The 24,057-nt window shown below is 42.8% G+C and overlaps 1 protein-coding gene across 3 annotated transcripts in view; it reads right to left on the reverse strand.

Moving 5' to 3' along the window:
- Window positions 1-322: 322 nt before the first annotated feature.
- ABAT (4-aminobutyrate aminotransferase) overlaps window positions 323-24,057 on the reverse strand; it is a 63,422-nt gene continuing 39,687 nt past the window's right edge. For all 3 annotated transcript variants that reach the window (XM_064461952.1, XM_064461954.1, XM_064461953.1), the window contains exons 6-16: window positions 18,620-18,669; window positions 12,926-13,006; window positions 12,319-12,411; window positions 11,891-11,953; window positions 10,033-10,096; window positions 9,078-9,226; window positions 7,405-7,542; window positions 5,913-6,080; window positions 5,057-5,203; window positions 3,802-3,913; window positions 323-2,507 (exon numbers count right to left, since the gene is read on the reverse strand). In XM_064461952.1, coding sequence (XP_064318022.1) covers window positions 2,386-2,507; window positions 3,802-3,913; window positions 5,057-5,203; window positions 5,913-6,080; window positions 7,405-7,542; window positions 9,078-9,226; window positions 10,033-10,096; window positions 11,891-11,953; window positions 12,319-12,411; window positions 12,926-13,006; window positions 18,620-18,669 — 1,187 coding nt within the window. In that variant the 3' untranslated portion in view covers window positions 323-2,385. The remainder of the gene's footprint in view (window positions 2,508-3,801; window positions 3,914-5,056; window positions 5,204-5,912; window positions 6,081-7,404; window positions 7,543-9,077; window positions 9,227-10,032; window positions 10,097-11,890; window positions 11,954-12,318; window positions 12,412-12,925; window positions 13,007-18,619; window positions 18,670-24,057) is intronic.

The raw sequence follows: 24,057 nt of genomic DNA on the forward strand, positions 1-24,057 counted from the left end.
ACTTCTGTCTCTTCGTGGACTGACAGATGTAGGTAAGTAAAATTGGCATTTAAGTGCATGGAGTAACCCTGCTTTACTATTTATTCGTGTTGAACTTTTCTTAATGGGGGCTCCATTATTTTAAATTTTGGCTGGACCGTGTGGTACAGCAGTATCAAAGGAAGAGCAAAGCATTCCTTGGCATAAACACCATGGCAACAAAATACAGTGGGCTGTATACATACAGCATGTGTTTTGGAGGCCGACCTTCGTAAGAATGTGTTTAATATGCACTAATGATTTAATTTAGGTATGTACTAGGTGTAAAATAAAAAGCCCTGGAGAAGTTCAGTTATAAATATTTTATTTAAGAATATTGATTACACATGAGATGTCATTTTTTATGAATCTGTGTACAGTTACTAGTTACACTATGAAGTGTAGTTAAGTATTTTTTTAAACATTTATTTGGCACTGTCCACAGTACGCTGTAAACAATATTAATTTTATATGCTTCAGCTGCAGTGCTTTCCGGGTATTCTCTAACATGATTTCATCAACATGTTGTACACCATTATACAGTTACTGAGTGTCAGTAAAAATTATAAAAACACCTAGAGTATTCATAATAAAAGTGAAGATGTGGTAAGACTTCAAGTTACTGGACCTTTGCTTCTGTAAAAGTACAAGACTTGCTAGAGACATTTACTAAAACTACTGCACTGATATGTTGAACAAACGAATTCCCAAAGTGCTGTCAGATACAGTTCTCGGTTTGGCTTTCCTCTCACTCACAATACGCTTATGGGGACGGTGATGACAGTGAGATTTTGTTGAACACCAATGCACAGTCCTTCCCCTAGGCTTCTACCACTACTGTTCAAAAACCTGCTCAGGTTCTGACCTGCTGGTACCACCCAAATCCCATTATTTTTAAGCTAGCAGAAATGAGTGTTCTTGAGTTTCCCAATACTGGCACTCAAAAAATAAAATGGGAAAACCATCATTAACACTTCTTGAAGCAGGTAAGAAACCTTTCGTATTTTGGTAGCTGTATTAAACCTGTAACTCTTTTTCACTGCTCTGTCTCGTACAATGTACTTAAAAATTGTGGTTAGATCCTAACAGGGCAACTGTAAAGTCTGCTGTGGTCCCTGTTTTTTGGTGCACAACAGAAAGATAAACTTAGCAAAATCCAGGTGCTTGCTTGCCAAGAAAAAGGAAAAAAAAGAAGGCATCAGACATAGTTCAAGTCAGCCTTAAGCGAACGGCAAAGGGTACGTAGTAAAGAGACACCTCTTTACCATTCTCTGAGGGGAAACAAATTAATGAACTGTTGACACTTTTTGATCCTGTGGCTTTCTAGAACTCTGAAGGTGTCAGTGACTTAGAATTAACCATTAAAACAAAAACAGAATTACTTTGCATTATAAATGTGCAATTAGGCCTAGGCTTTCACTGTAGTGGTTGTGATGTCAGGTAATGGCTAAGGTCAGGCGATTCTTCTGTAGTTTTACAAAATACCGCAAGTATTCATGTAGAACTTGTAATAGATAATTAATGGCTACTATGTATTATGGGCAAATGGTAAAATAAAACATTCTAGATTGCTGACAGGTGGAAACAATGTGCTTCACATGATTCTCTGAGCTTTGTCAAACGACATACCTCAGGGTAGTTTCTCTGTGCAAAGCTGGTTGCAAGGTAAGTCAAAAGTTTTAAAATCCAGAATGAGGGGAAAAAAGTACAAGTGCTTCAGTTCTACTCAGAGCGCTGCACATGTGGCCGAGTGCATTACCGCCGCTGAAGCAGTGGGTGTAGGCTGGGCATAGAGTAGCCGATGGCATCCTGATCCAGTTGGTGTGGCAGACAGCTGTATTCAGGGGAAGGAAGCTGGAAATTATTCTGTAAAATACAGTACTTGGCAGTGACAGAAAGCAGAGCTTTCCTTGAAACACCTATTTCATTCCAGCTGCCATTAGAGAATGGCACTTTCTGTACAGCAGGCATGTGGCTGTAAGTGTTACACCATACTTGTTGCTGCTTCTGGACGCAAGAGTAGATCTACAGGGACTACCTGTGAAAATGGACTGTACCAGGTCATACTTAGACAATCAAATCATCAGGGCCATGAATGTAGAGAGGATTCTGCAACTAATACGACCCAAGCCAGAAGATGGAGGGCCACAACTTCTACAAATGCACAGTGTGGGACAGCTGCGTGTACCTGCTGGTGACCAGTACCGATGCTCTGCCTGGGTCGAGTTTGCATGGAGCAGCTTTCCTTGGGTAGGATGACAGAACACAAACCTTAGTTTATGACTTTACACTTATCTTGTAAGTAGAGGACATGAATTAATGCAAACTAATTTCATAATCAGCTGTTCAGTGCAAGGGAACTGCTTTTTACTTGAAGTTTGCTAAGATGTCACTGAAAATGTTCAGAAAGAGGTGTGCATGGTGATCCTTGAAGATCAGTGTTGGACGAAAACGAATCGATCTGTCACCACAGCCTCCCAGCACAACACCTAAAATGAGAATAGGATAGGTCCTCTGGTCATTTCTGTCTTCACCAAATATCCAGAAAATGCAGGTCCCCAGCTCAGGTTCACATCACTGTGGAGGGCCAACAGAAGCTCTGCAGATCATGAACTGCACAATGATGCAGCACCTAGGGCAGTGCTGCAAAGGGGCCTCCAGCTTCACAGCAACTCAGAACAACACTGTGGGTGCCTGTAGTTGTTCTGTGAAACACCTGGCATGTTGGGGCTAATCCCAAGAGCAATAGAAAGGCTCCATCCAGTGCAGCGCTCATGCAGCACCTGAGACACCAAAGAGCATCGCAATGCTCTACTGGTGAAGAATGTCAATGCCAGAACAAGACACAGTAGGTTTCTTTGCAGTTTTGTTTTTCAACTACTTCATTTTTGATTACAGAAGTTAAAATATCTCAGTGCTGGCAAACTTCTTCCTGCAGTACTTTAAATGTGTGGTGTTTTTTTAACCCCAAAATCAATTAATTCTTTAAAATGTGGGCAACGAAAACCCATACTGTTGAGCTGAGCTTACCTTGCCTCTAAGCATAGCCTTCATTTGCCATGAAACAAATGGCTTGCCTTCTCTCCCTGCTGGCTTAGTTTCCAAGAACAAAAACCATCAATGTCTTTTACACTCTAAAACTATTGGTTTCACAATAGTTTAGTTGCACCATGCCTGCTTCTCTCAAGAGCTGCGAGTCAGCAAAAACTGACAGCAGCAAACCCAGGGCCCCCACACAGGAGAATGTTAGGCTCCAGACCACGAGGTGCCTTTCCTGATACCTGGCCTTGTCTACCGCTGGGTAAGAGATCTGGAGCAAGAAAGGGATGTAGTTGTAGATCTGTGCCCATTTTAGGCAACTCGTTATATTCCATTATTAGGTATTCCATAAAATTTATAGGTTTTCCCATTTTCCTGAGTGACAGTTACATTAGCTTTCTTATAATTTTCCTGATCTGTTCCTAGATGTATGCCATGCCTAGGTGCACCGAAGGTCACTGCAGAGGAATATGAAAGTGATGTCACAAGAACTCATGCCCTACATAATCTCTCCCAGTAATGTTAGGCCTATAGGGAAAGGTAAATGTACGCACCATGCAACAGACTGGTCTGATGGCTCTGAAAATACAAGTATTTCCAGAAAATTCTAAATACAGCTTTGTTCATAATTTCACTTCTCTCCTCTTGATACTGTAGTACACAGACACCATACAAAAATGGCGAATCTAAAGCGTTACATATGCTACTGTTTGTCATTTGAAGCTAATCCACAAACTTTCTTACCTTTGTTTCGGGCTATTGTAATTAACTTGTTTCTAGTTGCATCATTTGGCGTGTCAAACGAACAGAATGTTCCTCTTCCTCTCACTCTGCTGATGAGATGGGGGTAACGAGCCTGCAAAGAGAGATGAGGACGCATGCACGGCAGCTGCTGCAGCAGAGGGCACCTGGCGGCAAGCTCTGCTCCGCCAGGCATTCTGCTACAGGGCAACCCCGCTGCCTCTCTCCTCCCTGCTGGTGGAGTGCAGCGACTGCACAGCGTGATTTCTTGCGTAACCTTGTGTCCTGCTCAGCCCTTTCTGATAACGGTCTGAACAGGCTGCAGAGCCCTACAGCAGGTAGGTTTGCTCCTCACAAAGCAGATACACATCTGAGCAGGAAGTGAGAATGAATTTGCACCCCTGAGCTGGGTCAAGTAAAAATCTTTCTTACCTGCAGCCTCCTGAAGCGAGTGTAAAGCACTTTACATCTAAAACGCAGTCTGGGGAAACCTGAGCATAGATAGTCTGGAATGGGGCTAGAAACCAGCTCATTCTTACGTTGCATTAAGATACTTGCTAGTATTATCTGCTTCACTTACTATCAGTTACAACCCTCTTTTATAAGAGTAACCTTTTTTGGATAGTACTAGTTGTATTCTGGCCTTCCACAGTAGGGAGATCATAATTTTTTGTGTTCTCCTGCCTGCTGTCCCTTGAAGTTGTGGAGAGAGCAGCTGCAAGCCTACCCTTAAATGCCTGGCTGATTTTCCTTCTTACGTGGGGCTCCATAGTTGAAGCTGTGAAAAAATTTCTCTTAGTTAAGGGAGGGAAAGCTACAATTTCTTGTGTTTCAACAGCCCAATGGAATTGTAACAAAATATGAAGGCACTTTCCTTTAAAAAGAACTTTGGGGACAAAGAAATGCTAGGTGCTTGTGATAACAGAGACTTCTAGCAAAATAATTTAACTAGCTGCAGTTCATACCTTCAGATATTTTGGGGGGTCACATTTTATTTTGGATTAAGCTATATAAAACCAGCATCCTTAAGTCAGTAAAAGAAAGTTTACTTCAGTTCAAAATGGGACACAGTTATTGAGGCCTGCACTGAAGCACCTAAACCAGCAAGTTATGATTATGGTCTAGTTCCCAGCTGGCGTTCCTCAGTCCAAGTGTTTTGAAACCGCCAGCATCAGGTATCAGTTTAAACTGGATTAGGTCAGATCCTACCAGATCAGCAAATTTCTCCTTCTTAACTATAACCCTTCCGGGTGTTTACCTGTAAATCCAGCAGCCCAGTCAGTAGTGCTTTCCCAGCATGAGTTGCATTGTTTAGAAGGTCTTCTCTTTTAATAACCTTAATGACTTCAGCAAGCATAAGGTTTTTGGATGGATCTCCAAGCCAGGTATTAAAAATCCGGTAGGGCTTGGGAAAGGGTGAAAAGAAAGTTGTGGAACATGTTAACAGGCAAATCACTATAATAAAGAAAAGCAAGCCATAAAACTGGTAATGTATGCACTAATCTCACCAACTCCTTTTTTTTGTTGTAAAAGCAGAATACAGCTGCCTTGCTGAGCAGAAACAAAGGGCAACTACGCGATGCTACAAATAGAGTGCATTCTGTCTTGCTGCTCTGACATCTCATTGAAACATGGCTATAGGTGACATAGAAATCAGCATCATCTACACGGGTTTTACATTCAAGTTTCATGTTCTCCCCCTTAATTTTTTTTTCATTTATTACATCTAAAATGTCATTAATACGAAGCAGAAATCTTGCTGACAGAATCCGTAATGCTGACATACAAGCTCTGAAGACACCAAGTTGCCCTATGGAAAAAGGTGTCAGTTTGTGGTTGGATTTTTGTACTGACGGTCAGTTCATTAGGCTAAACCCAGTTCACTCCCTCCCACCACCTCGCTGATCTTTGTGACTGACTGACAGCAACTGGAATAAAAGTGTAGAAGTGACAACAGCTTTTCTGTAAGCACAAAGCAAGTATCTATGAAACAGCAGCTCCACCTAGCTGAACCTGCATTACTGAAGGAAAGCTTGTCTCTTCCATGGACATTACAGTTACTCGCTATTGGGCCACCAAGTAGCACAGAGTTCTGTTTCCACTGAAAATCTTACCGCATTTGGCCTAAACTCTTCTTTGTGGAAGAATCCTCCTGTCATCATCTTCTTACTGAATGTTACCACATCAGCTGGGTCATCCAGGCCCCAGTGTTCATGTGCCCAGAATTTTCCTGTGCAGCCACCTCCTGTCTGCACCTCATCCACCAAGAACGCACAGCCATGCTGTGGAGACAGATGTGGAGAGCAGTGAATGTGAGTCCACATTTCCCAAACAAAAATACTTCCCTTAGGGAACAGATAAATACAAGCCAATTACATGCAACATCCCCCCATACCAATGCCACTCACTGTGCATTAGATTTCACAATTAAAAATCCAGCTACTTTTCAAGAAAGGGACTAGAAATGTATTGTCTACCTAAATTCACAAAATACATACTTTTATATAGTCTTCAACATTTCTAGAGGATACCTGAAAACATCTCGGCAGAGTTTGGGTGGCATTTTCAAAACCTCTGAAGGAGGCAGAATGTAACTTCTAGGAGCTCTGTTTGTTTTCACTAAGAAGTCTCTGCCTCCAACCTGAGTCAGGCATTTTTTGTGGCACAAAGGCAATACCAGCAGCATGATCTGGTCGATCTAGGGGCCTAAAATGATCCTGGAAGAGCTGCCTTTTCAGAGGAGTCTGCTGAAAATCTACTCATTTTATCTGGCAATTTTATTATTTTATTATGGCATTTTATGGGTTTCTTTAATGCAAAGCACTGTCTTGTTGAAACTTTGGGTCAGGGAGATCAAGCTCTATCATGGTACTGTAATTAAAAACTTTGGCAGCATCTCCTTTTAGCCAAGGCAAACTTTTTCATTTCACCTTATTTACCACAGCACCCTTGTGTGAGCAGCTGTTAACAATGGGAAAAGCTGCTGTTTCTCATGACAGGATAGAATTTCCTAAACGTCACCCTGTGATCTTCTCTGTAAGCACACAAATGTTTTGAGGATGAAAAAAGCATGGAGTAAGACTTATTGAGGGTCATCACTTCCCAACAGGTAACTTCACATTCCAAGTATTAAGACACTTGTCCTTTTCCTTATTTTACTGGAACTTCAGCACTTACGTTGGAATCAATTTATGTTTCAGCCTTTTTTGCAGTTAAAAACAAGTATGTCAACAAAAGATTACCCTTTTCCAAACCTGTCTCTTCTGAAATTGTTTGAATCCCCTCAACAAATGGGCATATCATTTAAAGAACACTGCTGTGAAATCCATGGTTAATGAATCAGAGTAATTTCTCTCTCACTTAGACATTAGAAGATCATTTACTGGACTGAGGAAACCACTAAGTGTGCGTCAAATGGAAGAGAAGAAAATACCACGCTGACAAGGGTTGCTTGTATCTGAACTCATGCACGGAACTACCCCAGCTGCGACTAAGGAGGCCTGTGAAGCTCTCAAAGTGCCGGGGGCAAGGGGAAGGCCTGTGCAGACACCAACAGGTATGTGCGTGTTTAGCTACCACTGAGTGAACAGTGGAATATTTGATTACCTTTCTGGCAATATCTCGTAGCTTTCTGAAGAAGTCATCCGAGGCGTGATTGTCTCCACCCTCTGACTGTATTGGTTCTATAATGATCCCAGCCACAATCTTCTTCTTTTTCCTGTACTTTACAATCAGGTCTTCCACCTGTAAAACAAACATTTATGGTACATTCTCCTCTCAAGACAATTGCACATTTTCCCCCAGAAAGATTAAGTCTCTGCAACAGAACTTCAACCTTTCATAGATGTTCCTGGCTATAAAGGTGTCAGGAAGCATAAGGAATTAACAAGCAGTTCCTCCAGGATTTAACACTGCCCTCATGTTCCTGAATAATGCCTAAGTGTAAATGATATCCTAAACGCATTGTATCTAGTTGCACATTTATCTACAATGGTGTGAAATCTGTAGCGAATTTCAGCTGAAAGTATTGTGGAAACCACTGTAGCTTGCTATGCCATTGCTGTCACTCCACCTAAGCAAAATAGAAGAAAGCAGATTTTGTGTCAGAAAAGAAAACTCAACTAACATATTAAAGAAGGTAACCTGGTAAATTTGCTTTTTCTAGTCAACCCCTTCAGACGCTTTAATCAGATTAAATAGTGCAGAAATCCTGTTGCTGTTAAGGGGCTTACAGAGAAGTTTTCATTAACTTTGTAGAGCTACTTGCTGCGATCAGTAGTGTCATTTGTACTGGAAATACCACTTATGGCTTTCAGGGCCCACAGCCCCTGCAGGCTGGATAAAGCAAAGGTTTCCAAAGGGTGCCTGTAAGCCAATTCAGAGACTTTCAAAGAATATATTTTGTTTTTTAAAATAATGGCTTCAAGTCTACGGATTGATATTCTGCATCACAATCCCCCCCGCCCCGCTCCCAGCTATTGTGGAGCAAATAGAGGTAAGCAATTTGCTATGCTTTCCGTGTTCTCTGAAGTTAGGCAAGTTTGAATAAGCAGCCTCTTTGATCCAGCTCTGCACAGCCACCCAGAGTGCTGCTGCGCTCCCTGCGGCACACCACGGCCTCTCCCCTGGTCGGCTGTGACGCTCCGGGCTGTGGCTATTTTGGTTCCAGGCACAGGGCATGCAGTGCCCTGCTCCCTGCCACTGGCTCTCGAGCGAGCCCTTGCCAGTGACAGATCCTGGATCCCAGTGGGCCCAACAGGAAATCCCATGGTTCTGGTATGTGGAGATGGTTTGCCTCCGTTAGGCTCCGTTCTGCCCACCTTTCCTTTCTCCTGGGGTAGGGGAGGCCCGGAGTCCCTGCCCACTTGCTCCCTGCAGCCAAAGGCAGGGTCAGAGCTTTATGCCAGAAGGCTACCACAGAAAAGCTGAAAAACCTGAGATATTGTTACAGGTTGTCTTTGCAGAGGATTATAGACACTGTGCTCTCTCTCTTAGTCCATGTCCCTTTGCAAGACCCGGCAGACAAGTTCACTGTGATATAACAAACTTCTCCTGCATGTGAAATTTTACTTTGGTATGATTCATGTAGACCTCAAATTCACAATAAGTTGCGTTCTTCTGAAAGGCAGGGACAAACTTCTGACCGTAAACAACAGTGAATGCTGTTTTAATCACATGCTGTTCCAATTCCTGAAAACACTCTTTTAGTGAAAAGCAGCTAATCCTACTAACACTATTCATCATTTCAAAACAAAACCAGCTGCCAGTGAATTTTTTACCTCCTCTAAACAACGGGCTTCTTCCTGTTGATTCTCTTTTACAAAGTCTTCCAGAGGATACTTTAGCCTTGGAAATGGAGCGATAGGCCAGTCTAGCGATGGAATGTCCAATTTGTGAATTGCTTTAGAGTGAGTTGTAGCTAAGCAACCTAAACCCAGAAAAGCAAACATTAGTATAATACCTGTCTAGGAACAATACAGGAAAAAAACTACCAAGAGGTGAAAAACTGCCTGACGCCAGGACTGTAGAGTTCTCTTAATTGCTCTATGTTTTTACTTTATTTTCTGAAATACTGGGTAATTGGATTTAGTCAAGTTTAGGTGGATTGCTCTAGCTTTTAAACATCAGCTTCCACATGCAGTGTGTTCCAGAAGAACACGAGAACCTCTGTCAATCTGAACAGGTTGCTCAGACAAGATGGGTTTCACCTGTCCATAGGTAACTGCTCGCAAAGCTCAGAATTACAGCACTCTTTGGTAACGTGTTTAGAACAGGGATTGAGCTGATATAAAATGGTAAAAATGAACGACATCTCATTTGTATATTGTGGTGATTTTACCCCAGGAGTTAGATTTTTACTATTATGGACAGGAAACCTTGGATTCAGAATGAAAATAAGAGACCTTCTGAAAGCTAATATTCAAAAAATATAATTTCCACCACCCCTCAAATATTCTATTTCAGTACTGGTGGGGGTCCCAAGGCCAACCTTCAGTAAACCTATAGCTTCTCCACTGGTACTATTTGTATCAGGAAAAAAACCCCACTTTTCAGAAACTACAGTGAGATGACAGCTTACTGCAGGGCTGAGGGAAAGGGGAAGGGAAAGGGAAAGGGAAAGGGGAAGGGAAAGGGAAAGGGAAAGGGAAAGGGAAAGGGAAAGGGAAAGGGAAAGGGAAAGGGAAAGGGAAAGGGAAAGGGAAAGAGAGGTGTCACTGGCAGTGCTTCGCTTACCCATGGTCCTTCCGTGGAAGCCGCCCATGAAGGAGAGCATGGCATAGTCGGGGCAGCCGGGGGGCTGCAAGCAGAGCAGACAGGCGGGCAGTCAGTGTGCAGTGCTGCAGCAGGCGGCCCTGATGCAACCCAGATCAAACCCACGGCCAGAGCACTGCGGGATGGCTGATCCAAGCTGCTGCCTCTCACGGCATGCTGATCGGTTCCCTCTCCAACCATCAGGCACCGCAAATCGTTTTATTTACCCATTTAAATAAATACATTTGTCATGCCCTAAAGACTGCCCGACCTCCTCAAATACATCATTAATACTAACAAATACTTGGCAATTTATACTGTATCATAATATCACTTCACACAAAGGCTGAACATTCAGTACAATCAGCCCCTTTTTGTACAAACTATGAGCATGTGTATGGGGTGGCCGTGCCCAGGTGTGGCATCGGAGGCTGCGGGGACTCTGCGAGGGGAGCCTGGGGCTACCCCGTGCCTGCCACCCCGTGAATTCCTGACAACTCGCTGTACCAAGAATGACAAAGAACTGTGACACAAGCCATGCAAACAGTATACCATCTGGAATTTAATAACATTTTTTTTATTAAGGATTTAGGACTTCATATTAATTAAGGATATAAGGACTTAATAAAAGGATTAAAAAATTTAATAAAACTTGGTCTAACTCCCCCACCCCCTCTAAAAGTATAAATTCTTCTTTGTGCCTCTCTCTTACCCTGCGAGAGGATTGTCACCACTCACACACTCCGTTTACACTTCTAGTCTTGTACCCCACACTCAGCTACAAGGTCAAGGCTCCAATATCTGTAACTGGATTCTGGAGGAACCCCTCCCCCAGAAGGGGGATGGAGTTGCCTCTCAAATATCTACCCTCCCCCAGGAAGGGGACCGTAATCAGAACTCCGACAACTAGCTCAAAGAGGAATCCTAATGCTTAGATAGCTAAACTTGGACAAAATGCGATCATTAGTTTTGCAAATCTTTGGTCATCTTATAAAATTCCTACTCCTTCAGGTGCCATCCCCTTATTTGGTACAGCCACCCATCTGACCGTGCTGTAAGCAACATCACAGAACTTAAAAAATAATTCTGAAGACAAACAAAACAAAACAAATGCCCCCTATAAGAACCCTCGTCATTTTTAAAGCCAAATGAGTTCCCTAATCCCATGTGAATGAATTGAATGCTCGTCACTACAGAATTGCTAAAGATCAGGCTGGCACCAGCAGGTTATTAGTCTCTAATGTGTTTCTCTTGAAGAAGAGATTAAAAACTCTGGTTTTTGCTATTGCTGCACATTAAGATTTGTGACTGGCAAGAGCAAGACCACCTCGCTTGAAGGTGAATAGGACTTCAGGGGTTTATCAGCTGCATCTCAATTCCTCATCCTGCCTGTTGTTAACATTTACTCAGTCAAATTTTAACCAACCCCTCAAACAGTTTTAAACTATAAAATCACAACTTCTGAAAAAAAAAATTAGGTCTGTTGTTAATATTCGTAAACTTTTCCATGTATTAATGATCTCCATGGACCCATCCATCATGTGGGCCCCTCTGTAGCAAATGATATGTCATTAAAAAAGGGAGATCTTCCTAAGATTCACAACTGGAAAGGATGCAAAAGAATACAAGCAGCAGGTCTTGACATTTCTTGGGAGCAGTTTGTGCTTCACCATTTCCTAAATGTCACCATTTCCTAAATTCACCATTTCCTAAATTTACATTTTAAATTTACAAACCCGAGGTTCCACGTCATAAAGTAAAGCCTTTTTCTCCTCCCAATCTTCCCTTATAAACCCAAGCCAATGGTACACCTGTAGATGTGGTAAAGAGCAAATGTTACCTGGTTAATCATGCAGGATTCCAGTTCCTCTTTTGTGACATTATTATGGCCCCTCTCCTTGTTCTGCAAAAAAAACCCCAAACAACCCAATAGATAATGTTCCTGTAGTAGTAACCAATGCATTTATGGCTGAACCACAGATTGGTAATGCTGGTATTCCAAATTATAGCCAATGAAGGCAGTGACTGTGGCTCTTACATACTGACTGCAACCTACATTTTCTTTATAATTTCTAGAGTTCTGTCAATATAAAGTGAAAGCTTAGATGAAGACTTTTTAACAAAGATATTTTACTAGGTTGAATATATAAACATCATGAACAAGACAACCTCCAAGCCTTACTTTATTTTATAGTTGCAGTTCTAATGACGAATACTCATTTCTACATCTAAACCATAAAAAAAAAAAAATCGTAACGTTTTACTCACTCTGTACCACATAAATATTGCTTTAAAGGCATTTTCATTAGAGCAGGATCCGCAAGACATGGTGATCACCTGTGGCAGGCCCTTAGGAGCCACCTGTCAACGAAGACAGAAAATTACTCCAAAAGATTAAGCACAAGTATGGTGCAAAGTGATGGTAATACTGATCGGTCCTTAACATCGTGAGCTTCAGTACAATGGGAGACCAACCATGCCAAGGATGAGGAAAGCCAATTTCAATTAGAGCTGAGAGGGCTTGACTCATTTTCAGTCCCACGGATCTTCAAATTTAAATCAAAACAAACAGAAGCCACTTATTCCACTATCTCTTACGACAGCACAGTGAACAGAAGTTAGTTAAAGCGTGTTTTCTCATCAGTTCCTGAATCCAGAATGAAAGAGGCGGTATCTGTGCAGAGCAGGCACGTCACCCTCTCACATTCAGCTGTCAAGTCAGAGAAAAGGGTTCAATTTCGTGACTTGCACTGGGAAGGCAGGTGGACAAACAGCTGATCTGTAACGTTCCCAATTAAAATCCGTAACACACCTTCATATACCTGTGTCCCCAAACACAGAGCATGGCAACTCATCGCTGCTATCACAAACTTACTGATAACAAAGATTCCTTCAGTCTTTCTGCAAAGTTCTCTGGAGGTAAAATCCCTAGGGCAGGTCTGTTGATAAAAGTGCTCTACAAAAACAAATGAAGAGAAATTGTTAGGTTTTACTACCACATGAAAAATATCATGTTGATATCAAGACAGTTACATTTTCTTCTAGTTATAAACAGCAGCCAGAAATTTGTAGTCATGGCACAAGTAGTTTTAAAACCAGAGAATAATATTCATGTCTTAGAATATGTTCTCCTCTCTAATCCTTAAGCTTCATTCCTGCAGGACACCTTAGAAAAGGTGCATGCTAACTGATACTGACATTTCCTCTGCATTATTGAGATCGAGCAACTAAAATGGCCATTTTCCTTATACACAGGAAATACACTTTAAAATCTTAATTACTTGCCTTCAGTTTTGAGTAGCTAAATCTAAAATCAATTAGGATAGCAGCACTTTCTTCCTTACTGAGTTTCAAGACAGACCATTTCAGAACGCTGTGGTTATAAACACCCCCCAGATGCTATTACAATGGGATTTGGGGGAGCACAACCAAAGTAAACTTAAAGGATAGGGGCTACATCTGAGAAAGATACCACACATGCAAGGATCAGCAACCCAGCACTACACTAAGATAGGTTCCTGATAGAAAGCTTGTGCACACAGGCATACTGTCTGCCTTTGAGACTCCTCTGGCATGTGCAGTAATGGGCAGTGCAGTGAGGAGATCGGTGAGAAGCTACCCTGCATTTATTACCTCACTACTCAGCAACATGAATTTAATCAAGCTCAAGAATATTGACCACGATATATTCAGACATGTTGGTGAAATTCCTTTACAACCGTGTACTGTTTTCATGAAGCTTCCTGATTTGCAGGTAAATATTTCCTGTTCTAGGGCCACCAGTTTTCAGTCACCCTTCTCAGTGCCTCAGCCTGAATTACAGGTACATTCTTTATTGTGCCTTACAACAGCAGATCTCTAGCTTCCCAGTTTTCTCCTTTCCATTTCCTGACTGGGGTCTGACGTGGACCAGGACCCACTCATGCTGAAACAGTCTCTTCATGGTTGCAATACGATCTCTCCTAACAGCAGAATTCCATAGCCTACAGGGAAACTACCTAGTTGAACCCATGTCTGCTTCCCAGAATTCTTCTCTAACCATTCCCTTTCCCTGTCCATCAGCAGAAACAAATCTGTGTTGCTGCAAGAGCCTTGGTAATCACAGGAGTGACTGCCGAAATGCAGCCTACCCATGTGGAGGTTATGGAGCCAGGCTTCAGTGGGAAGATGAGAAGCAATGGGCATAAATCAAAACATGCGAGGTGCTGATTTGGGTATAAGGAAAAGCTCTTTCACCAAGAGAACAGTGAAGCAGTGGAACAGGTTGCCCAAAGAGGCTGTGCAGTCTCCATCTTTGGAGGCTTTCACGGTGGTCTGATCTCACAGCTGGCCCTCTTTGAGCAGGAGGTTGCGCAAGAGACCACCCGAGGTCCCTTCCAACTTGAACTGTCCCATTGGACCTACGGTCTGGCCACATCAGGATTCACACCTTTGAGAAAGGTAATTTTGGTGTCAGTGAACAGCAGCTGGTGGGAAAGCTGAGCCTGCTGCCCACGTAGCTGGTTCTGAAGAGCAACTCTGGAAAAAACCCTTCAGTCTCCCCAGTCCACTAATGGAGATGAATTTTTCATGTTTATGCAATTAATTTAAATTAAGTGTCATGGATTAAAATTGATTCATCATTGCTTTTAGTCTTTGTAGGTAATCTTATTTGATTCACAATGAGCTACTTTTCATTTTAAATTAAATTTGCTCAGAAAAGGACAAGCTCAATAAATTTGCCAACTGCAAAGCAGCATTATTTGCCTTTTTTTTTTTTTGATTGTTGTTTTTCATGTTGTTGTTGTAACAAGTCATCGTTGAAGTTAAAGGCTGAGCTTCCATGACTGACGTCTTTATGGGTCTCCAGAGAGGACAGACTGCCTCCCCCAAAACATTACTATTTTCAGTGCAACTCAAGCTTGCACATTTATCAGCATCCTTCGATCTTTTTCCTCAATACAAGTACTCATTTATTCAGACATGTGGACCACAGCAAGAGGTGTGAGTGGTCACACCGTACCTGTAAGAACACTTCATCAGAATTCTAGGGAAAACCAAATATCACACAAGACACAACACAGTATGAGCTAGGACTTTGTAACTTGCACACCTGTGTTGCATCCAAAACAATGTTTGTTTCAAAAGGCTCAAGCTTAAAAAAAAAAACAGAACACCTAAGCAAGGACATTACTGAGAGCCAGCATGAACCCCATGGTGAATGAACCCCAGCCAGCACAGGTTCATGAAAGGCAGGTCCTGCTGACCAGCCCGATCTCCTTCTATGACCAGGCAACCCGCCAGTGGATGAGGGGAAGGCTGTGGACGTTGTCTACTTGGACTTTAGTAAGGCCTTTGACACTGTCTCCCACAGCATCCTCCTAGAGAAGCTGGCTGCTCACGGCTTGGACAAGTGCACTCTGCGCTGGGTTAAAAACTGGCTGGACAGCCGAGCCCAAAGAGTTGTGGTGAATGGAGTCAAATCCCGTTGGCGGCCGGTCACGAGTGGTGTTCCCCAGGGCTCACACTGTTGGGGCTAGTCCTGTTCAATGTCTTCACTGATGATCTGGATGAGGGGATTGAGTGCACCCTCAGTAAGTTTGCAGATGACACCAAGTTGGGTGGAAGTGTCGATCTGCTGGAGGGTAGGAAGGCCCTACAGAGGGATCTGGACAGGCTGCATTGATGGGCCAAGGTCATATGTGAGGTTTAACAAGGCCAAGTGCCGGGTCCTGCACTTGGGTCACAACAACCCCATGCAATGCTACAGGCTTGGGGAGGAGTGGCTGGAGAGCTGCCTGGTGGAGAAGGACCTGGGGATGTTGGTTGTCAGCCGCCTGAACATGAGCCAGCAGTGTGCTCAGGCGGCCAAGAGGACCAAGAGCATCCTGGCTTGTATCAGGAATAGTGTGGCCAGCAGGAGGAGGGCAGTGATAGTACTGCCCTACTATTGCCCCTGTACTCGGCAATAGTGAGGCTGCACCATGAATATTGTGTTCAGTTTTGGGCCCCTCAGTACAAGAAGGACATTGAGGTGCTGGAGCGTGTCCAAAGAAGGGCAATGGAGCTGGTGAAGGGTCTGGAGAGCAGGTCTTATGAGGAGAGGTTGAGGGAGCTGGGGGTGTTTAGGCTGGAGAAGAGGAGGCTGAGGGGGGACCCTGTTACTCTCTACAACTACCTGAAAGGAGGTTGTAGCGAGGTGGATGTTGGTCTCTTCTCCCAGGTCACTAGCGATAGAATGAGAGGAAATGGCCTCAAAGCCGCATCAGGGGAAGTTTAGACTGGATATTAGGAAAAATTTTTTTATCACAAGAGTGGTCAGGCATTGGAACAGGCTGCCCAGGGAGGTGCTGGAGTCACCATCCCTGGAGGTATTTTTAAAAAATGCATACTCTGGGACATGGTTTGGAGGGCATGGGGGTGTTGGGTTGATGGTTGGACTTGATGATCCTAGAGGTCTTTTCCAACCTTAATGATTCTATGATTCTATGACAGATTAACATAAAGTTTTTATTTCGTACGTATGAGAAATCTTACTTGACTTTTAATCTCAGTTTAGAAGTAAATTTTCACATAAAGTTAGCGATATGAGACCATAAATTTGTTGTGAATTTCATTATGGGCTGTCACAGTCAGCTGACAGCATTTGCCATTAAGCAGAAAAGTGTATTTTTCTTTTGTTGTTAATGAGATACTCAGTACTGAGAAAAACAGAACATTGACATCAAGCTGCTATGGTCTCAAGTGAATGGATGCATATTCTGTTCTTTATAGCTGGCTATATAGAGGGTACATGGAGCATTAAGAACAAACCAAACAAAAAAAGCCTACAAGAAAACACCAATCCCATTGTTAACATTAAACAAGGGCCCTACCTCAGTGTGTATTACTCAAAAAAAGTACTTTCACAATAAAGCCAGCACTGTATCTGCAGTCAGACCCCAGCACACGCTCCGTCTGCAGCGAGGTTAGCCCACGTTCTGGCTCTTCACGGCTCTCTGGCCTTGGCACTGCAAAGCTTCACTGCAAAACTGACAGCCTGCCTACACTGTGCCCCGGCTAAAGCCTGCCAGAAATCCTAAGTGCACAGTCAGGCACAGACTGGTAGGTTTAGTGCCACCCTCTCCACTGAATTAATGCCGGCTTCAGAAATCAGGCCAGGGTACCAATAACATCTTTGATGATCATATGTGGGAGAGAGGGGTCCTGGTTGCACCATTCATTTTGGACTTTGGAGGCAGTTCCTTCAACTGCCCGCTTCTAACTGGCAGCCTGCTAACCTCCCTCTTCCAGTGAACAAACTAGCAGCTGCCACCAGACAATAAGGTTTTTTTTTGCTTTTGGGTTTTTTGTCTCTTTTTTTAAATCTGACTTTGCCTACTGCTGCATTAGAGTGAAGGTATTGTAAAAAATTATTTCTGAGGAGATAACGAGTTAATATATGTATTGAAGAAACATTAGTCCTTCCATGATATCTGGATCTGCCTTTGGTAACTCCAGCATTTCTAGCTCCGGTATTTTTTTAAAAAATTTGACGTATTTCAATTCTGGGGAAGGCAGAATTTTTCATCTTGAAGAACTCAAATGTCTGCACTTCTTTGACATGCTGGCTCAGGATTCACACTCTGCTGGAGTGAGCCAGCAGGCTCCTTAGGGAGGGAAATGCAGGTATGAGAGGGAACTGGCCCACACTTGAGCTATGCCCTTGCGCGCAGCCTGGACACCCATTACTGGTTTTCAGTACCAAGGGCTCAGTTACTACAGTCAGTACAACCAACAAGGATCTATTGATGTGCAGTCAAAAGCCAGTGAGCTCAGTTTATCCCTGTACTACATACACAAGCTATTGTGCCAAAAAAAGTTACAATTTAAAAAACGGCACAAAATCATTATGGAATCCAAAACTTCTGCCCAAGCAGCAAAAAACCGAAGCTGGAAAATAATATGCAACTTCATTTCAACAACTTCCATAACTTAATCCAGGTTATTGCCAATTACTATCAGTATACTGTTAGGGAAAACAGGAAGATTATTTAAGAAGCAGTTACTCTGTTTTGAAATAATCCTGTTGCTCTAAATTAAATTAAGAATTTTAATTTTTCAAGGACATGTCAGTGGTTTCGTCAACTTAGCACTTAGGAGATGGGAACCAGCCACTACCTCCTCCCTCCCCTCAAAAAACCAACCACCCACAGCATTCCAGATTTAGGGCACCATTTTCATATAAAAATACTATATTCTCTCTCAAGGACTTGTGCTTGCTCTCAAGCTCAAAAATCTTCACTTGAGAACATTGCTAAAATGATTAATTGGAAACACTGTGCTTGAACTATGATTTAAAACTGGTTGCAAATGTATCAAGTGCTTGAATCACCCAAATGTTTACTTCTTGTAAAGCATCACAGAGGCTTTGGTGTCGTCTTAAAACACTACCAAGCTCTTTTCACCTAGTGAGAAATAAAGAAAGCAGATCCCGCCATATTTTAAATTGAGTCATTAAGCATTCATTATCAGTTTAATAAAAAATAAGACAGACCACCACTAGGAGGAGGAAGACTCTTTCAAATACTTAATGTTTTAATTCACTTACCAAGTTCTGCGGCTGCTGTAGAAGCTTTATCAGAGAAGGATGGCTGTAACCTAATTAAAAAGAACAAAGAAAGAAAGCAGTTATTTGTATCTGGTTTCAATAAACTTATGCACAGCATAACCTAGCGAATAACCTTAACTTAATGCTTAACTGTTTCTCTGTAACTGGTATGTGTTTTAACTATTAATAACAGAACTTCTTTTAAAGTAGGACAAACCTCTCTTCTTTTACAAAATATATTATCTGGAACTGTGGTACAAATTTTGTGTCAGGCACTAGCAAAACCTATTTTAGTACTGAAAGTTAAAAATCGAACACAAAAATAAATGAACACAACATGGATCTTTTGCCTGACAGGCCCTGATTGAAACACCATAGTTTTTACCAAGTACTGCACGACCAACACATTAAATGCCTGCTTACTCTCCTTCCTAGGCTTCCCATGTATATTTGGGTTTTCGACAGTACAATGTGTGAACTTTTCCCTCAGGTAAGAGCAGAAATCACTTTCTGCCAATGCAGCCCACAAGCTGTTGTTTCTGTTAGCTCTGCTAGCTATACCGCTCAGCTGTGGTATCGAAGCATCTCCAGTTTCTCCTGCCTGAAGGAGGCCGCTTACCGTTCTGCTCACTGTAACCTTGATCTGCTTGACTTACATGGCCCTCGCTGACCACCCAACACACACTTCAGAAACGGCTTCTGACACTGAACCACAGAGGGAAGCCCCTCATGCAGCTGTGCCCATTTACAGTAGCTGGTGCTACACTCCTAGTCTCATAGCAATTTTTACCCTCCTTGAATATCAGACTGATTATTCCTAGCACAGAGCTTCCCCCCCCTGCTTTTTAACTGACTGGATTTCTTCTCATTGTAAAATCAACTTAGAAACATATATTCCCCCCTTCATGCTTTTCTTCCATGCAGTTCCCCAGTCTTTGGCAACTGACCATAAGATACAGACAAGCAAAAACCCGCATATTTACTGATTTCCCAAAGAAAGCTCATTTAGCAATTGTAATTTTGGTGCATTATAATGTACTAACAAAATATCAGCAAGGGCTTTTTGTCCCTCAGCAGATACACCGGGATGGCGCAGGGTAACCTTACTAGCGCAGCAGTGCTCTTCTCAGAGATGGTTTCTCATTGCTGACGCGTGCAATGAGCACATGTTATGGCAGACCTAGCAGGGATAAGCCCTGGGACTCCAGCAGAATTTTGCCAATGGCTTCACAGTGCTCCTTGACATCTGTCACAGTTGGATGGCATTCATCACCGCTATCCTCTACAATGCCATCTGAATGCTTTCTGTGCAAGACGCTGCCAAACTTGCTTTTGAGATGTGCAGACACTGGCCTCCACGTTATCTAGGCTTTTGCTTATATTTACACACTCACTTTTATTTGCACGCATGAAGGTGCATATTCTACCCCTCCATACTGCACACGTTCATACGTGATCATTAACAATTCTACCAGAAGGAAGAGGCTGTCTACGCAGAGCGCCATACACTTGAAACTCACGAACTGAAAAGCACCCAAATCTCTAACCCGCCAAAACTCATTAGTTATTCCAAGACATCTCTCGGGAAATATTTCCTTCTCAGTCACAGATTTACATACCTCAGCTGTGCATCTCCATAAAATCCTGATTGATAAATTGCTGTCTCATATTAAAGGAGGAAACTCTGCACTTTTCACTTTCTCTCATGACCAATTTTTTTTTTTTTCCTGTTTTCCTTATTTTGACAAATTTTTATTTGGAAAAAGTCCTTTTTTGTGCAGACACATCAAGATACTAAGGATGCTTCAGGTTTAACACAACGAAGGTGCTTGTTTTATACCCATTGATGTTCTGCAGGATAACTTGCTTGATTAACAGGTAAACCAACATATCTGATGTAAAAAAAAAATCTTCACCAAAGGAGCCCAGAGAATTTAATTTTAAGCCTGATTTCTAGTCTATGAAATGCCAAAGCAGAGATTAACATCATCTTTTATGCTCCCTTGTAGAAACAGTTGGAAACCTCATCCTTCCTACTGCTCGAGAAGTCAGACCGCTCTAATTTTATTACAAAAGCTTATCATGCCTCTGAACGCCCATTCTGGTTGAACAACAATGGCCCTGATTATCCTGTCTGAGCAATGCAGCATTAGGCTACTGTCTTAACAAATCAATTATAAATTCTGTTTTGAATATTTTAGTTTCAAAACAAGGAAATATCCAGATTGCTTTAACTGCATGTCACGCTGCAAAGAATTTGTTAAAATTATTATGAAGATAATACAAGCGGTGTTTTGGGGACACCGACAACTAAATCTGCATTGCATCTGCTGTCACGGGAAGAATTGTTGTTAGGCTAGAGGGAATGACACAGTTGAAAGCTGTGTCACTGAGAGCTGTAGATGTGGCTACCACTGAAAGCACCTGTGAGAGTATATATATCGTTTTAGATATCTCCAAACTAAACCCTCCAGAAGTTCTTTATAAATAGCTACCATTGCTTAGGAAGCCGACCAACCTAGTGGCCTTCTATTAGCGGACAAGGGAAGAGCTATGGATGTCATCCATCTGGACTTCTGTAAGGCCTCTGACACGGCACCCCACAGCATCCTTCTCTCTAAACTGGACAGATATGGATTTGATGGGTGGACTGTTTGGTGGATAAGGAACTGGCTGGATGGTCGCCATCTAGAGGGTAGTGGTAAACGGCTCGATGTCCAGATGGAGACCGGTGTCAAGTGGTGTCCCTCAGGGGTCCGTACTGGGACCAGTACTATTTAATATCTTCGTCAATGACACAGACAGTGGGATCAAGTGCACCCTTAGCAAGTTTGCAGGTGACACCAAGCTGAGCTGTGCAGTCGACACACCAGAAAGATGGGATGTCATCCAGAGGGACCTAGACAAGCTTGAGACGTGGGCCTGTGAGAACCTCATGAGGTTCAGCAAGGCCAAATGAAAAGTTCTGCACCTGGGTCAGGGCAACCCCTGTATCAGTACAGGCTGGGGGATGAAGGGATTGAGAGCAGCCCTGAGGAGAAGGACTTGGGGGTACCGGTGAACGAAAAGCTGGACATGAGCCAACAAAGTGCACTTGCAGCCCAGAAGGCCAACCACATCCTGGGCTGCATCAAAAGCAGCGTGGCCAGCAGGTCGAGGGCGGTGATTCCTCCCCTCTGCTCTGCTCTGGTGAGACTTCACCTGGAGTGCTGCATCCAGCTCTGCAGCCCTCAGCACAAGAAGGATATGGACCTGTTGGAGCAAGTCCAGAGAAGGCCACAAAAATGATCCAAGGACTGGAGCACCTCTCCTGTGAAGACCTGCTGAGAGAGTTGGGGTTGTTCAGCCTGGAGAAGAGGAGACTCTGGGAGACCTTACTGCAGCCTTTCAGTACTCAAAGGGGAACTACAGGAAAGATGGGGGCAACCTCTTTGGCAAGGCCTGCTGTGACAGGACAAGGGGTAATGGTTTTAAACTAAAGGAGGGTAGATTTAGACTGGATATAAGGAAAAAAATTTTTACTATGAGGGTGGTGAAACACTGGCCCAGGCTGCCCAGAGAGGTGGTAGATGCCCCATCCCTGGAAACATTCAAGGTCAGGTTGGACAGGGCTCTGAGCAACCTCGTCTAGTTGAAGATGTCCCTGCTCACTGCAGTGGGGTTGGACTAGATGACCTCTAAAGGTCCCTTCCAACCTAAACCATTCTATGATTCTATGATTCTAAGCTTAATCATTAACTCTGGTACTGCTTGTAAAAACGTGTAATTCTGTTGCTGGTGTTAAGATGCAAGAAGAACGCCGAGATCTTTGCATCTTCTCTTGCGTGGCACAAATTCAAGGCTTCTATTACCCATAACTTGCCCTCTCCCACCCACACAAGATGTCTCTCCCGTTCTCTTCTCTTCAGGCCAAGCAGCCCGGTCTTCCTCCCAGCACTCCCTATTCCTCTGGCACATCCTCAAACAATCCCCAGTGAAATAAGAGAGAATCCTGAAAGCCTGACTCCTTCTGAAAGAGTAGGTCTTTGTGTAGAAAGATGCTGAACTGGTATGTGGGTTGATAGTCATAAAACTAACACCAGGAAGAACTAAATGGTTAAATAACTAAGGTAGACGAAGTCAAAAATCTCTAGGCTGAGATGGCAGACAGTAACTTTTTTCATTGCCATGACCAATGCAAGAGTTTGTAGCTTTACGAATCCACTCTCAAATACATTCCTATAAGAAGTCACAGAGCTGGCTCTTAAGAGAACGGCAACTGCTTCATCACTCTTGCTGTGTGTCTAGATCAACGCGACAGGAAAGTACATGTCCTCCAGGCTCATGACTGTGCCTGTCTGCAAAAGGAAAAAAAAACTGGAGGCTGCTAAAATAATGAGCTGGAGAAAGCTGAAAGAATCCATTTGAACTGAGCAGCAGGATGCTGTCAATAATACCAAACTACACCTCTCCACATCTCCTCAAACAAAAACAGACCTTCCCAGCACTGAAAAACAGATTGTTCCATTTGCTATTCCAGGATGTTCGCTAGTAAATAAATCGATAGAATACCCTCTTGCATTTGGCTCTGTGGTGTTTCCAACTCTATTAGGCAGATTAGATCCAGGTTTAAAGAAGTATGTAAGGCTACAACTTCCCAAAACCATGTAAAAAACTGTTTTAATTTTTGTTTTTTAGCAAGAAGCAGCCCAGAATATCTTTACCTAAAGGTTTTTTTATACTTTAATTCTTATCTCTCTGTACAGGCACTTATTGCCTCTCAAGCACTGCAGATAAATATATTCTAGTGTAGCAGATTATTAAATCTTGGGGAGTCCTGACAGATTCATAAAAGGTTTTATTGGATTTACTTGCAGAGAGATAAGCACAGATGACTAACAAGCACCGTGTGATCTTGTTTTGGTGTCCCAGTCTAGACCCTAACTCTGTCACCACGAGGGACGTTATTAGCAACTTCTGCAGCTTCAGATAATCAGTCTTGTCATTCAGTACAGCTTAAAAAAATAAATTAGTGCCGTGTGTTCAGTTAGATTTAGGTCAGCCTTTATGTATTAAATTTCCATTTACTTCTTGTTGCTAGACATCATAGAGCCATTATCTGAGAAGCTGTATGAAGCACTCTACTAAAGTTCATTTGTGACTGAGGAACATGGCCCCTAGGACCAAAAGACCCCCGGTTTATCCTCAAGAAGGCATTGCCACATGTGAAGGAGGAACTAGATGGCTTAGCTGAGGATCAGTTATAGGTACTGCAGTCTTACAGCTACGTCACCAGTTTCAATCAACCAGAGAAAGTAAACTGCAGAAGCCCCTGCTATTATATCCTATGACTAGCATGTATATATATCTCCAGAGAGTTAGTAGATCTCAGTTCAGTTATGGTCACATATGACATTATGAGCACATCTAATAGTGCTACAGTTATGAATAATCAGGGT

The sequence above is a fragment of the Phalacrocorax carbo genome, chromosome 10 (genome assembly GCF_963921805.1).
Source record: "Phalacrocorax carbo chromosome 10, bPhaCar2.1, whole genome shotgun sequence".
Classification (NCBI taxonomy): domain Eukaryota; kingdom Metazoa; phylum Chordata; class Aves; order Suliformes; family Phalacrocoracidae; genus Phalacrocorax; species Phalacrocorax carbo.